A 16,620-nucleotide genomic window follows, 5' to 3' on the forward strand; every position below is an offset into this window, starting at 1 on the left:
AAGCAGCAGTGGCGGTAGCAGAAGCAGTAGTAGTAGTAGTAGTAGTAGTAGTAGTAGTAGTAGTAGCAATAGTGGGGTGAAGAGGAGGAGGAAGAAAAAAAACAGGATGGAAAGTAGTAGTAGTAGTAGTAGTAGTAGGAGGAGGAGGAGGAGCAAACATCAGCTGCATATACTTTTCATTATTCCTGGAGAGTGAGCGCGGTGAGGCAGGAGGAGGCTGCGGGTGTTGAATTATTAAGCGCCGTGTGTTATTCCTGAGCCTGTTGCATCATGTTCCGGCGAAGGTGAGGAGCATGCGGGAGGGAGGAGGGTGAGAAGATAGAACAGATGACGCGGTACAGAGGATAAACAGAGAAAGGAGCGGGAGGAAGAGGTAGATGATGAATGGAGCTAAGAAGTAAAAGATGAAGAAAAGGGAGATGATGATGATGAAGATGAAGAAGATGAAGACGATGAAGATGAAGAAGAAGATGAAGAAGATGAAGATGAAGAAGACAAAGAAGAAGAAGAAGAAGAAGAAGAAGAAGAAGAAGAAGAAGAAGAAGATGAAGAAAAAGAAGAAGAAGATTAAGATGAAGAAGAAGAAGAAGAAGAAAAAGAGGATGACAATGAGAGCAGAGGATGAAAACGAAAAGAGAAAGAAAAAGGAAAAAAAATAAAGATGAACAAAGAAACGTCGAAGAAAGAAATCAACAGTACCACAACAACAACAACAACAACAACAACAACAACGGAAACAACAACAACATATTTTCCTTTCCTCTTGCAACAAATCCAACTGCCTTCCATAACCTCGCAAAATTCCTGTCCGTTATTAAAGAAGAAAAGTAAAGGTTAAGTAAATTCCAAAATCGTACAAATAAACAGAAACAAATCAACCTCAAATAATCAAATGATACAGGGAGGGGGGAAAAAAATATAACATGTCGCCATCTGCCACCACCAGCACAATTTGGCAAACTTTCCGCGTCGTCGAGCGTCGGAAATGAAAACTGGATTGAACAAACACGCGGAAAAAAAATGCGCGTCGATAAATTTGTGGAAATCGACTGAACGAAATTAAATTATCAACACGAAAATCTACATCCATACGACTAAATGTGGGGAGAGAGAGAGAGAGAGAGAGAGAGAGAGAGAGAGAGAGAGAGAGAGAGAGAGAGAGAGAGAGAGAGAGAGAGAGAGAGATGGAAAATTAAATAAAAAATGGACTCCAGACTTGAATTGAGAGACGACGCCCAAGAAACCTTATGGGACCACTGCCTTGTTGACCCACTACCCTCACCCTCCCCCTCCCCCTCCCCCACCTCCCTCTTTGCCTTTCCTTCCTTTCCCTTACCTTAACTTTCCTTGCCTTTACTTCCCTCTTCCCATTAACCATCCCAAACATCCGCTAGGGGGTCATTTCACCTTTCCTTTCCTTTCCCTGTTTACTTTTTCTTTTCTTGTCTTTCCCTTCTCTTTTCCTTCCTTTCCCTTCACTTCACTTCACTTCCCTTCCCTTCTCTTCTCTTCTCTTCCTTTCCCTTCACTTCACTTCACTCTCCTCTTCCCTTCCTTTCATTTCATTTTACTTCACTTCCCTTCCCTTCTCTTCACTTCCCTTCCCTTCTCTTCCCTTCATTCCCCTTCTCTTCCCTTCCTTTCCTTTCACTTTACTTCCCTTCCCTTCTCTTCCTTTCACTTCCCTTCCCCTCCCTTCATTCCCCTTCTCTTCCCTTCCTTTCCTTTCACTTCACTTCCCTTCCCTTCACTCCCCTTCACTTCCCCTTCACTCCCTTCCCCTTCCCTTTTCTTGTTTTCTCTTCCTTTCCTTTACCTTTCCTCTGTTCTTTCCTTCCCCTTTTCCTTCTCTTTCTTTCCTTTTCTTTCTATTCCCTTCTTCCAATAATTACATCTGACCCCCACTACTGTCTCCATCCTCTAAATTCCTCCTCTTCCCCCTTCCCTTCCCTTCCCTTACCTTTACCTTCTTCCACCTTTCCTTCCCTTTCTCTCCTCTAATAAAGCTTGACACTCCTTCCCTATCCCCCTCCCCCCGTTTCTCCTCCCTCATCCCTCCCCTCCTTTCTGCAACCCCTTCGAGATCCAATTCCCCTTTCACTTCGACCCCTCCTCACCCCTCTCTCCCCTTCCCCTTTCCTTTAAATTCTCTGACAGCCCCCTCAGGAACCACTCCCGCTCTCTCTTCCCCTCCCACTCCCCTTCACATCTTCCCCTCCCTTCCTCCCTCCCCTTCTCCTTTCCTCTTCTTTGGATGTGAGCGATGAATCCTCCGGAGGCAACGGCGTGAGTGTGGATAATGGTCGAGGAGGAGGAGGAGGAGGAGGAGGAGGAGGGGGGGGGGAAGCACATCCATTAGTGAGGTTTTTAAAGGGGCGTGTCTGCTGCAAGGGAGAGATGGAGTGAGGGAGAGAAAAGGGAGGGAGGGAGTGGATGTGTGACAGAATGAAAAGGGAGGAGGAGAGGAGAGGACAGGAGGGTGAATGAAGGGAGGGAACGGGACAGGAAATGGAAGGAGATGAGTAGGAGGAGGGGGAGGAGGAAGAGGAGGAAGAAAAAGAAGATGAAAAAGAAGAAGAAAAAGAAGAAGAAAAAGAAAAAAGAAGAAGAAGAAGAAGAAGAAGAAAAACATGAACGAGTAAAAGAACAAGAACAAGTGGAAGAAGAGGAGAAGGAGGAGGAGGAGGAGGAGGAGAAGGAGAGGAGGGCAAGGGAGTGGAAAGGATAGATGTATGACGCGAAGGAGGGGAATGAGAAAAGGAAAGAGAGATGTATTTATAAACTGAGGAGAAAGAGAGAGAGGAGAGGACTGAAGAAGGAGAGGAATGAGGGAATAATCGATAGAAATTAATAACAATAGAATAACAATAGAAAATAGAATAACAAAAGAATAGCAATAGAATAACAATAGAGAATAAAATAACAATAGAATAACAATAGAAATAGAATAACAATAGAATAACAATAGAATAACAATAGAACATAGAATAACAATAAAAAATAGCATAACAATAGATAATAGATAATAATAGATAATAGACAATAGATAATAGAATAACAATAATATATAATAGAATAACAATAGAAAATGGAATAACAGTGAAAATAAAGTCGTAAATGTGAAAAGGGATGAGGAAAAACGTGAATTAGAGAGAGAAAGAAGACTCAGTGAAGAAAAATAAAGCATAAACACAAACACAAGGAATAAATACGTAGAAGAAACAGAAGACAAGACAAGACAAAACGAAGAAAAAAAAGGGAAAGACCAGAAGGTTACACACACACACACACACACACACACACACACACACACACACACACACACACACACACACACAGAAGGGAAACTATAGACAATGAAAATAAAGGTATGGCAAAAATTAGAAGAATGTAGCGTTGTCGAGGTCAAGGAGAGAGATTCCGAGAAAGAGAAAAAAAGGAATAAAAGGAATCACACACACACACACACACACACACACACACACACACACACACACACACACACACTTCACACACAGAGGGAGAGGGAAAGAGCGATGTTAGACCAAGAAAAAAATAACACTGAGAAGTTTTGAGGAATGGAGGTAAGAAGTTAGGTAGGGAAGTAGTGGAGGGAAGGGAAGAAAGATGATATACAAAGGGAGGAAAAGAAGAAAGATGGAAGGGAAGCAGAGGAGGAAGAAAAGAGGAAATAGAGAATGACGAGTGAAATGGAACGAAGATGGAATGGAAGTAGGTAGAGAAGGGAATATAGGAAAATAAGAGGAAAGAAGTAACACGAGAAGAATAGGACGAATATAAAAAGGAAGAAAGGAGAAAAAATAGAAAAAAGAGGGAAGGAGGATGACCACAGGATGATGAAGGGAGGAGGCGAGGGACAAAAAGGGCGGATATAAGGAAGAAGAGGGAGAGGAGTGAAGAAAGGAGAGGTGAAACTGAGGAAAGGATGGGAGAGAAAGTAGAACAAGAACACGAAGAACAAGAATAAGAAAACAAGTACAAGAGCAATACAAAGAAAAATAGGAAGTGGAGGCTGACGATGACGAGGAGGAAGACGCAATAAATAGATCATAAAAAGAGAAAGAGAGAGAAAAGGAGAGGAGACAACTGAAAGAACAGGAGATAAGGAGGGAAAAAAATGGAAGGAAGGAAGGAAGGTAGGAAGCTTGACAAGGAATGAAGGTACGGAAAAAAAGGATGAAAGGAAAAATAAATGAGGAAAAGAGGAGGAAGTGAAAGTAGAAGTGAAGACAGGTTGAACTGGGGAAGACGCGAGCAGGAAAAAGTTAGCGGAGGAGAAGACAGAGCAGGAAAAACATTGGAGGTGAAGGGAAAGACAGGATGAAGGACGCAGGGAAGGACGGAGGGGAAAAAAAGGCGGGTGGACACGTGAGTCAGCAGAGAGAGAGAGAGAGAGAGAGAGAGAGAGAGAGAGAGAGAGAGAGAGAGAGAGAGAGAGAGTATAATTAAAACGTTCTGATGCAGATATTATAAAGTTACACACACACACACACACACACACACACACACACACACACGCACGAGGGATCCAAGGCCGCCTCGTGACCACAACACGGAAGTAAAGCAATCAGTCACGCGAAAAAAAAACGTTAAACACTACAATCGAAACAAACACACACACACACACACACACACACACACAGAGAGAGAGAGAGAGAGAGAGAGAGAGAGAGAGAGAGAGAGAGAGAGAGAGAGAGAGAGAGAGAGAGAGAGAGAGAGAGAGAGAGAGAGACCATCACATTCAACACAACCATCCTTCACACACCACAAGTCGCAAAAAAACAAGAGCAAAAAGAAAACAAAACAAAACGAACAGAAAACAAGAGGAGGAAAGAGAAGCGGGAAGAAAAAAAAAACAGGAATTAAAAGAGAAAGGAGAATATCGAGGAGGAGAATTAGATGGAGAAAGAGAATCAGGAGAAAGAAGCAAAAATGATGGAAAGTATAAAGAGAGGGAGGGAAATAAAATCACTTGTGGGGTCTCACAATGACGCTTGAAAAATATGTTCATTAATATGACAAAGAAGCCCATTATTCTCTCTCTCTCTCTGGATTAGATATTTAATTTCCTCCTTTAATTTCTCTTCCTCTCTATCCTTTTATTTCTTCCCTCCCTCCTCCCCTTCCTTCCCTGTTTTCCTACTTCCTTTTCTTTCTCTCTTTTACGAATCAATTGCTCTCTCTCTCTCTCTCTCTCTCTCTCTCTCTCTCTCACGTTCCATCACGACACTCATCCGTCACACTCCGTTCTTGCATCGTCTTTCATACATATTCTTCGCTAGCTAAAAATAAAAAAGAAAAGGAAAGAAAAAAAACACTCACTCTTCCGACGGAGGGAATGAATCACCTTTCCTTCCTTCCTTCTCCCCTTCCTTCCTCCTTCTCTCTATTCTCCTCCCTCGGTCTGTCCATCCCTTCCTTCCTTCCCCTCTTCGTTCTTTTCATCTTCTCTGTCTTCCTCCATCTCTTTATCCTCCATTATCCTCCCCTCTCTCTCCTTCCCTGCTTTTCTATGTCTCTCCTTCCTTTTCTCCCTCCCTTCCTTCCCTTCTTTCATCCCTGGTTCTCTGTATCCCTCCTTACTTCTCTCTCTCTCTCTCTCTCTCTCTCTCTCTCTCTCTCTCTCTCTCTCTCTCTCTCTCCTTTTTTGCCTTCCTTTCTTCATCCTTCCTTCCTTTCACAACAATCCTTCCTCCCTCAATCCCTTCATCCCTCCTGTCATCCTTAAGCCAATACCTCAAAAACAGGGTCGAATCTTAACCCACTGGCTGCATCGAACCCTCAATCCTTTCCTCCTATCCTACCCTTCTTTCTACAGTTTTCCTTTATTTCTCCATTCCTCCCTCCTACAGTGCCTCCCAGAAAGCTAGCCGTGTTAATCCTGTGGCCGTAGTAGGTGCTGCCGGGGAATGAGGGGGAGTGGGGAGGGAAGGGTAGGAGGGGGAGTGGGAAAGGAGGGAGGGGGGTCTTTCCTGCACTATTACCATGGGGAACTACGGCAAACATTATGTGGCAAAGCTTGATGGGCAGGATAATGTTTATACCTCCAAGCACAAAGAGAGACAAGGACGAGGATGGGTGGGGAGGGAGAAGGGACAGTGGAGGGGGAGGCTGGTGGAAAGGGCGAGTGGAGAGGGAGAAAGAAGGGAAGGGGAGTGGGAGGCTGGTGGAAGGGAGAGGAAGGGAGGCGTTGGTGTGGAAGAGAGAGCAGGGAAAGAGGAAAACGAAGCGAAGCGTGTGTGAAATTGAGAGGACCAAGAGGAGGGAGGTGGAAGAGCAGAGGAGAGAGAGGAAGTGGAGTAAAGAGGAGTGATGGAAGAACTGGTGCATAGAATGATGGAGTGGAGGGAGATGGATGAGAAGAGAAGCGAGGTAGAGGAAGAAAGAGTAGAGGAGTGAAATTGACCTAGCTTTCGGCCACTCCTCTTGACTCTTTGTAGGAGAAATGAGTAGCGAGCTTTTTTTTTCCATTATTTTCTTCTTTTTTTGTTGTTGTTGTTTGCCCTTGAACTGCTTCCTCTACTGTAAAAAAAAAAAAAAAAAACTGCATATGGAGTAAAGAAAAAAATGGAGATGACGGAAGGAAGGAAAAAAAAGGAGGAAGAGAGTAAGAGGAGGAGGAAGAGGAAGGTAATCGTAGAGTACGGAAATAAAGAAGAGGAAAAAAAAAGGAACAACCGTAAAGCAGGTAGGCCTAAAACGAAAGCAAAATAAGTCGAGTGGCACTGAGGATAAGGAGAGAGGATAAGGATAGAGAAAGAGAATAAGAAGATCAAGAGGGATAAGAGGGAATAAATAAACGAAGCGAGAAAAGAGGAAAGGAGGCGAGACAGGAGAGGAGAGGAGGGAAGGGAGGCCGTGAAGTGTCGAGAGAAGGGAAGGAAGCAGAGAAGGAGAAAAGGAGAAAGGAAGTAGGATAAGGAAGGAGGTTAACAGAGAGGGAGAAAGGGAAAAGAAGGGAGATAAGGGACAGGAAGGGACGGGGAGGGTGAGGGAGAAGGGGAAAAGAAGGGAGATAAGGGACAGGAAGGGACGGGGAGGGAGAGTGAGAAGGGGAAAAGAAGGGAGATAAGGGACTGGGAGGGAGAAGGAGGGAGAGGAAGGTCATAAGAATTGATAGGAGGAGCGGGAAGGAAGACGAGAAGGAAGGAAGGGGAAAGGGAGATAAGGGAGGAGGGGAAGAGAGGGGAAGAGAGAGGGAGGCTGTGACGGATTAGAAAGGGGAGAGAGGAGGAGTAGGAGAGAAGAAGGGAGGAAGGGAGATAAGGGAGTGGGAGGGAGGGGAAGGCGGTGAGGGCGTAGAGAGAAGAAGCGGGAAGAGAAGGAAGGAAAGAATGAAGGAAGGAAGGGGAAAGGAAGGGAGATAAGAGAGGAGGGGAAGAGAGGGAGACTGTGACGGATTAGAGAGAAAGGGAGGGAGGAAGAGTAAGAGTGAAGAAGGGAGGAAGGAAAATAAGGGAGAGGGAGGGAGGGGAAGGCGGTGAGGGTGTCGAGAGGAGAAGCGGGAAGAGAAGGAAGGAAAGACGGAAGGAAGGAAGGGGAAAGGAGGGAACATAATGGAGGAGGGGAAGGGAGAGGGAGGGAGGGGAAGGCGGGGAGGGTGTAGAGAGGAGAAGCGGGAAGAGAAGGAAGGAAAGAAGGAAGGAAGGAAGGGGAAAGGAGGGGAGATAATGGAGGAGGGGAAGGGAGAGGGAGGGAGATGATGGCCGGGAGGGTGTTTGCTGGTCTGCCTGTCAACACAACTCACGGCGAGGCAACACTAGACGGAAGGACACAGCCATCACGCAACACTAAGCCCACGACGCAACACTTAACACACACACACACACACACACACACACACACACACACACACACACACTCAAAGTCATTTCGTCACACGCGTCATGTTTCATTTATTTTTACTTAATTAGCAAACGTGTCTCGCCTCCGGTAGTCACAATCCTTTCATCTCGAACATAATTATACATATTCAGGACGTACCGTAATTATGCCTATACTCGTTAGCGTGGAGATAACGTTCGTGTACATCTATTAATTAACGGCAGCCAACCAAGCGTATTTAATTATCAAACACCGAATGATAAACAGCCACAGACCAGTTAAGGAGGCCTAGAAAAGCTGATCTCTGACTTCTGGAGGCTTTCAATCACGTTCAAATAGTCTCACGTGAACCAAAAAGACGCATTTCCAGGTGCCGCCAAACATATGGAAGGAGAGGAAACTTTACCTTTGCCAATAAATATGAGAATATGACTCATCTAACCAAACAACTTGCACGTCCACAACATGACCGGCTTCAAAGTGTCGAACAAACAAAATCAAACAAGAGCTAAACTATTGACAACATAAACTTTAAGGAACATAAAACTGCAGCAAACGCACGTAACGCCCATCAGCCCTAACTTTACCTCGTTAGATCAAAGAGAACATGAAAGGCGAGAAGAAAAAAAACACGCCTCTATCAGTAAAGCGACATACTGAAACGTTGACTTACTGGGAAATGGAAAACTGTCACACACACACACACACACACACACACACACACACACACACACACACACACACACACACACGTCAAACAGCAGACACATCGCCTTCAGAAGAGAAATGAAAAACGTCACAACTCAAGATCTGGAACCCAAAGATGAAAACACAACGAACACACGGAGAAAAAAAACAAAAAATAGGAATAAAAGGATGTTTGTTTCGCTTCAGAATCCGTGGTTACCGAAGTGTGTGTGTGTGTGTGTGTGTGTGTGTGTGTGTGTGTGTGTTAGCCAAGAATCATCATGCACGGCTCTCCTAAAAAAGTATAAAAAAAATTGGGTTGTCCGCGTTTAGGTTTTTATCTCGTCATATTTTTAGGCCGTTTTTGAAGCAAGAGCGTTACAGCTTGTGATGCCGGCTCGTTTTCACCGCCAACGCTGCCCTATTACAACTATCATCACCACCACCACCACCACCACTACTACCACAGCCTCCGTCCCCATCACCCCCACAGCCATCACTATCACCACCACCACCACCACAGCCTCCGTCCCCATCACCCCCACAGCCATCACTATCACCACCACCACCACCACCACAGCCTCCGTCCCCATCACCCCCACAGCCATCACTATCACCACCACCACCACTACCACCACAGCCTCCGTCCCCATCACCCCCACAGCCATCACTATCACCACCATCACCACCGCAACCACCACAGCATCCGTCCCCATCACCACCACAGCCATCACTATCACCACCACAACCACCACCCCTGCCACCACAGCCTCCGTCCCCATCACCCCCACAGCCATCACCACCACCACCACCACCACTACTACCACAGCCTCCGTCCCCATCACCCCCACAGCCATCACTATCACCACCACCACCACCACCACAGCCTCCGTCCCCATCACCCCCACAGCCATCACTATCACCACCACTACCACCACCGCAACCACCACAGCATCCGTCCCCATCACCACCACAGCCATCACCATTACCACCACAGTCATCACCACTATCACCAAACACCCTTAATTAATAATCTGAATAAATAAACGTTTTTGACTGAACCATGAAAGCAAAAACTAGACTTGATAAAGATGATGACTAATTTTTACACTAATGTTAATGTATATACGTATGTTCGCATGAGGTTATTAATAATCTAAATTAAAAATACCGTTTGTGACTGAACTAAGAGAAAAAATACTAGACATGAAAAAGATGACAGACAAGCAAAAAATCTTTACCGCCATCACCACCGCTACCAACAACAACAAAAACAACAACAGCAACATTACCATCAGCCCTACCTTACTACTAACACCACTATCACCACAATCTCAGTCACCACAATCACCACCATCATCACCATCATCACCATTACCACCACCAACTTGGACCGCCATAATTTACTGTGGACTTTTGCGCTTAATATTTTTCATTCTCTCTCTCTCTCTCTCTCTCTCTCTCTCTCTCTCGTCCGTGCAAACACTCACTCACATTTAGTCAAAATCCTTTATTTTTTTTCGTGCATGAAGATAATTTTCAAAAACCTCCAGTCGTTTTAAAAAATATAAGAAGAGGCACGTGTTTTAAGTGTGTGTGTGTGTGTGTGTGTGTGTGTGTGTGTGTGTGTGTGTGTGTGTGTGTGTGTGTGTGTGTTTGGGAAATTTGCTTGTATGTATGTATGTATGTATGTATGTGTTCATTTACCTATCCATCTGTCCTTATGATTATCTTCACTCTACCTGTCTGTCAGTCTATCAACTTATCTGCCTACCTATAAATCAATTTTCTTATCTACTTACCTATTCCTCCGCTCATCCATCTCCATAGCTGTCAGTCTCTCTCTCTCTCTCTCTCTCTCTCTCTCTCTCTCTCTCTCTCTCTCTCTCTCTCTCTCTCTCTCTCTCTCTCTCTCTTTTCACTTTATTCCTCCTTCACATCTTCCTCCTCCTCTGTTTTTTTTTCGTTTTATTTACTCTCGCTATCTTTACTTTATCCTTTCTTCCTTACTTTCTTTCTCCTTTTCCATAATATTTGCTGTTGTTCTTTTTTCTCCTCCATTCTTAGCCTTCTACTTTCCACCTGCCTTTTTATAACATACATTTCTCCTCCTTTTAACCTATTTCCACCTTCTCTCCTCTATCACACCTTTCTTTCCTCTTCTATAACCACATACTCTTCTTTTTTCTCCTCCTTCCTTCACTAATACTCTCTCATCACACTTTCCTTTTTCACTGATCACCTGCCCGTCCCTTCCTCACAGGTGCGCCAGAACTACATCAAGCGGCGCCTCGTCACCACCTACAAGGCCCTTCAGCGGTTCTCCCAGTCCGAGCTTGACCTGGAGAGCGTGGGAGGAGCAGGCCAGGGCGGTGTCAAGGTGAGTCCAGGGCCCGAATCAACGTTCCCAGGTTATCGTACTCAGAGCATAGTATTTACCGTTTTTTGACGTCTAACTATTGCCAAGAAACATCACTAATTAACTATTTTAACGATAAATACAAATGAATCTAGTTATTGTGGCCCAGGAGACAGTTTTTGGGTCGGAAGTTGGTAAAATAAGAGGCTGAGTACGACAATCTGGCAACGCTGGGCCCGATAAGGAATTCTCACCTCAAACCCAATTACGAGCCATACAACTGCACCCGCCTTTTCTCTTTCCTCTTCTTCCTCCTGCTGTGCCTTCCTCATTAACCCACTCTTTCTTCTGGCTATATCCTTGATGAAAGAAAATGAGAAGAAAGGTGCCCGACTAACAATTCCCAGATCAGAACAGTTAACGACCCAACACGATTCAACTACGCACTCCAGTTGTCTCTCCCTTTCCTCCACTTCTTCATGTTTATACCCTTGATTGAAAAGAAAGGGGAAGGAAGGTGTGAGGGATGTGATTAAAAGGTGTTCGGACGAGAAGAAATGGGCCGTGGTGAGGAAATGGAGAGAAAAGGAAAGGATGATGTTTTTAGGAGAGTTCGTGTGTAGGCCGGAGAGAGGGAGGGAGGGAGGGAAGAAAAAAGAGTGAGAGGGACTAGACAGAAGAAAATAAGGGTGGAATGGAGGAAAGGGAGGGAGGAAAAATTGAAGGAAGGAAGATGAGAAGGAAGGAAAGGGAGAGGGGGTGGGGTGAGAAGATATGTGAAGAGAAAACGAGGTAAAATATTTGGAAGTATTTAGAGGACAGGGAGAAGAAGGGTTAATTAAGGATACAGAAAGGACCGGAGGGAGTATATAGAGAAGAAAAAGAGAGAGGATGTGTTGTGACAAAAAAAAAAAAGATGAATCGTGGGGAGAAAAGAGACAGATTGTTTTTTTTTACAGCTCAAGGGCAAAAAAAAAAAAGTTTAAAAAAAAGCCCACTAATCGCCGCTCACACAAAGACAAAAGTATTAAGTGGCCAAAAGAGAGGTCAATTTCGGGAGGAGAGGTGTCTTGATTAATGAAGGTGTTTTTTTGTGGGGTAGGAGGAGCGAGAGAGAGATGGATACCAAACGTCCCCGAGATGATGATAGAAAAAGGAGGCGTGATGATGCTGTTTTAAAGGAAGTAGAGGCGAGATGAAGAGACCTGAGAGAAAAGGGAGGATGCTGTTGGAGGATATCTGGAGGACAGGAGGAGAGACTGAAGATATAGAGAAAGGAGGCGTGATGATGCTGTTTTAAAGGAAGCAGAGGCGAGATGAAGAGACCTGAGAGCAAAGGGAGGATGCTGTTGTAAGGGAAGATATCTGGAGGACAGGAGGAGAGATTGACGATAAAGAAAAGGACACAGCGAGAAGGAGAATTAGTGACAAGACAAAGGGCCAGTTTCACAGTTCCCCATGATGGGTTAGTAAGCTCCCAAACCAATACCAGAGCCTTTGAAATTTCCTTGTATAGTGTCTGGTGTTTATATTTAAGTTCACAAATTTGATGAAACTATACAGGAAAAGTCTTGTGCATTTAGTGTGGCATCGAAGACCTCACCATTTTGGATTGTATGGGATTCTCTAGTTTGGTTCGGGCTGTTACGAAAACACTGTGTTGGACTGTGAAATCGGCTTAAAGGAAGAGTGAGAATGAAGAATAGGAGAGAGGATGAAGCGAGGAGGAACGTATACTGAGAAGGAGAAGGAAGGGAAAGGTAAAATACGGAAAGGGAAGAACCAGGAGAGGAAGGAGCGATGTACTAAGGAAGTGGGAATGAAAAATACGAGAGAAGGTGAATGTTATGGAAAGGGGAAGACGCAATGGCAGATAAGAATAGAAAATAGAGATGTACTGTATAGAGAAGTATAAGGAGGAGAAAAAATGTAGGTACAGGACGCAATGTGTATAAATGAAGAGGGAAAAAAACAAAGAACAATGACATAGAAAGAAAACTAGAGAAAAGAATTAGGTGAGAGAGAGATATATAAAGAAAGAGAAAAGGCGTAGAAATTAAACGACTTGCTACTACTACTACTACTACTACTACTACTGCTACCACCACCACCACCACTACCGCTACCACAACAAAAAGGGAAGGTCTACTCAGGAAAGGGACGATATATACGGGAAAGAATAGGCGAGGAAGAACAAGAGAAAGGAACAAAGCGCAGTGGAGAGAGAAAGAATATGAGGGAACTGTATCATGTTAAAAAAAATGAACACTCCCGCTAAATCATGTCATAGAGGGATAAAGAAGCGGAAATGTGACTCGAAATTACTCTTAATATTCTTTCCTGAAGGAGAATTACGTGATGCTAGAGTGTAAAGAGGAGGAGGAAGAGGAGGAGGAGGAGGAGGAGGAGGAGGAGGAGGAGGAGGAGGAAGAGGAGGAGGAAGACCAATAAACGATAAGAGAGGTAAGGAAAAGGGAGACAGGGAGGATGTAGACACGGATAAAGGTAAGGAAAAGGGAGACAGGGAGGATGTAGACACGGATAAAGACGAGGAAAAGGAGATAAAAGAGAAAGAAAAACGAGAGAACAAAAACCAAGAGGAGGAAGAAGAGACGGAAAAAGAGGAGGAGAAGGAGGAGGAGAAGGGAAAGGACAAGAACAAACGAGAGAATAAGAAAAACGGAGAGAAAAGGAGGAGGAGAACGAGGACAAGGAGGAAGAGGAGGAAAAGAAAGAGGTGGAGGGAGGAGTAATAACGTGGAGGAGAGGAGTGGAGTGTTTAAACAGGAGGAAGAGGCGTTGAGGTCCACCCACCGGCGCCTCCACCTAACGGAATTGGCTCCACTTACTGCCCTAAAATTGCCCCTCTCCACTACACGTTCAAAGGCCAATTGGAGGGAGAGAGGGAGGGAGGTAAAAAGGATGAAAGGGAAAGGGGGAGAGAAGAAAAGGGGAGAAGGAGGGAGAGGGGGAGGGGAGGGAAAGGAGAGGAGGTGGGGCGGTAGGGAGAAGAGAGGGACTAGACAGAGGAAAATAAGGATGGAATGGAGGAAAGGGAAAAAGGAAAGGAAGGAAGGAAGGAAGAAAGGAAGGAAGGAAAGGGAAAGGAGGTGGGGGAGAAGGGAGGAACTAGACAGAGAAAAATAAGGGTAGAATGGAGGAAAAGGAGGAAGGAAAAAAGGAAAGGAAGGAAGGAAGGAAGGAAGGAGAGAGGAGGTGGGGGAGAAGAGAGGGAGAAGACAGAGAAAAATAAGGGTAGAATGAAGGAAAAGGAGGAAGGAAAAAAGGAAAGGAAGGAAGGAAGGAAGGAAGAAAGGAAGGAAGGAAGACGAGAAGGAAGGAAAGGAAGAGGAGGTGGGGAGAAGAGAGGAGCTAGACAGAGGGAAAAAAAGGGTAAAATGGAGGAAAAGGAGGAAGGAAAAAAGGAAAGGAAGGAAGGAAGGAAGGAGAGAGATGGGGTAAGAAGGAAGGGTAATCTTGTCCAAATAATTATACCTTTTCCGTTATTCACTTATTTCTCCTTAATGCTTCTGTTTATACGCCTTGATCCTCTCTCTAAGCATAATCCCCTCCATCTCTTACCCCAAGTCTCTCGTTCTTTGCTTAACACCTCCAATAAGCCGTACTGTGCTTTGCTAAATACCCCAATCACTTATTCTTTGTCTCCTTCCCTATCATCGTTTTACTCCTATCCTCGTCTTTTATTACATCAGAGGACACGGCTCAAGGGCAATAGAAAGAGTGCAAAAAAAAAAGCCCACTACTCGCCGCTCCTATAAAAGATAAAAGTAAAGAGTAGCCAAAAGAGAGGTCAATTTCGGGTGGAGTGGTGTCTTAATGCACTCTTCTCTGCTTAACACATTTGCCTTTCGCCGCTAATCCACTGTTCTTTCTCTAAACTCATAAATCTTCTAATCCCTTTTTTTCTTTGCCTTCCGTGATCCTGTATTCCTAGTCTTATCATTTGTCTATTATCTCCACACTCCTGTTCTTTAGCCTACTCTTTGTCCTTTGCCTATAGCCCAAGGTTGCCAGATTGTCGTACTCTGCCTATGTTTGGCGATTTCAGACCCAAAAACTGCTTTCACCACCCAAATAACTGCCTTCATACATGGTTATCGTTTAAATGGTTAATTATTGGTGCTTTTTGGCAACAGTAATGGGCCAGAAACCGGTATATACGAGGCTCTGAGTACGATAATCTGTCAACGGTGCTAGCCCAAGACATCCTTTAACTCCCTCGTCTTCGTCTCCTTCCCTGAGCAGATCGACGGGGGCGGCGTGACCCTGGTAGTGCCGCCTCGCCAGCAGTCAGCCCAGGACGTCTTCAGGATAATCAAGAAGGAGGTGGAGCTTCCTGCCGCGGCCGTCCCCAGCACCCAGGCTTCAGGGAGCGGCGACAAGGGGAAGAATTTGAGCCTGACAGCGAAGGACGTGGAGCGGGACCGCGGAAGGCCGCTCACCAAGTACGAGAGGAACATGATGATCTTCAACTGGCTACAGACCCTCGAGGAGACCGCCTACGATATCATGTCTTGAAGGGCGAGGAAGAGAGAGAGAGAGAGAGAGAGAGAGAGAGAGAGAGAGAGAGAGAGAGAGAGAGAGAGAGAGAGAGAGAGAGAGAGAGAGAGAGAGAGAGAGAGAGAGAGAGAGAGAGAGAGAGAGAGAGAGAGAGCAAATTCTAGGAGTAAAAAGATTAAACAAAACTGTAGATTCCATTACAACAACAGACACAACAAACAATAGCCGATGAAAGACAGCGACAGTATAGCCAGAAATAAATTAGAAGAGAAAAAAAGTTAAACAAAGCGGAAAGAAAAAAAAGAGACAAAATTAGACATCAGAGAAAGTTTGGCCTAAAAACACTAAAGAGGGACAAAGAGGCAAAACAAAAAGGAAGGAAAACTAAAAAAAATGTGTGTAAAAATTATTAAAGAACGGAATTCCATGTTAGTAAACGGTAAAGAAAACAGAGGAGGAGGAGGAGGAGGAAGAAAAATAGGCTGAGGAAGAGCGGAAAGAGGAGGAAGAGGAGAAGGAGGAGGAGGAGGAGGAAGAGGAGGTGTAAGAAAAATATGCTGAGGAAGAGCAGAAAAAGGAGGAGAACGAGGAGGAGGAGGAGGAGGAGGAGGAGCAGGTGTAAGAAAAATAGGATGAGGAAAAGCAGAAAGAGGAGGAGGAGGAGGAGGTGGTGTAAGAAAAATAGGATGAGAAAAAGCAGGAGGAGGAGGAGGAGGAAGAATATTGCAGGAAAAGGCCCTTCTGTAATAGTGAAAATTAAATCCCACGAGGAGAAAAGCAGAAATTCTCCCAAAAAACATATTAAAACTTATGATGAAAAAAAGAGGCTTATTTTTTCACACTGGTGCCTCCTTTTTTCTCTTTATTTGTCTTCCTCACGCAAGGCTCGTAAACACAATTGGCATAAAAACAACAACTGAGGAGAAAATAAACACAACGATCATCCGGACAGAACACTACAAATACCGAAGAAACAACATGATAAATAATAACATAAGCGTTTGGACCGTGAAAAAATATATATTCTTGAATCAACATTGTCTCGAGAAAGTCCACACGGGCAACACTCAATCTCATTAAAAAAAAATTATAGACGAATGCAAGACTTGTTCAAACAGAAGGAAACAACAAAAAAGATCGATTAAAGAACAGGAAACGCAAATAGTAAAATAATGATAAAAATATATGAGAGAGAGAGAGAGAGAGAG

At 44.5% G+C, this 16,620-nt stretch overlaps 1 protein-coding gene across 9 annotated transcripts in view; it reads left to right on the forward strand.

Moving 5' to 3' along the window:
• Positions 1-15,438, forward strand: part of LOC127007263 (uncharacterized) — a 104,851-nt gene extending 89,413 nt beyond the window's left edge. For all 9 annotated transcript variants that reach the window (XM_050878010.1, XM_050878009.1, XM_050878011.1 and 6 more), the window contains exons 5-6: positions 10,796-10,912; positions 15,158-15,438. In XM_050878010.1, the coding sequence (XP_050733967.1) occupies positions 10,796-10,912; positions 15,158-15,430 (390 nt within the window). In that variant the 3' untranslated portion in view covers positions 15,431-15,438. The remainder of the gene's footprint in view (positions 1-10,795; positions 10,913-15,157) is intronic.
• Positions 15,439-16,620: the final 1,182 nt, after the last annotated feature.

Source organism: Eriocheir sinensis, chromosome 35, assembly GCF_024679095.1.
Source record: "Eriocheir sinensis breed Jianghai 21 chromosome 35, ASM2467909v1, whole genome shotgun sequence".
Classification (NCBI taxonomy): Eukaryota; Metazoa; Arthropoda; class Malacostraca; order Decapoda; family Varunidae; genus Eriocheir; species Eriocheir sinensis.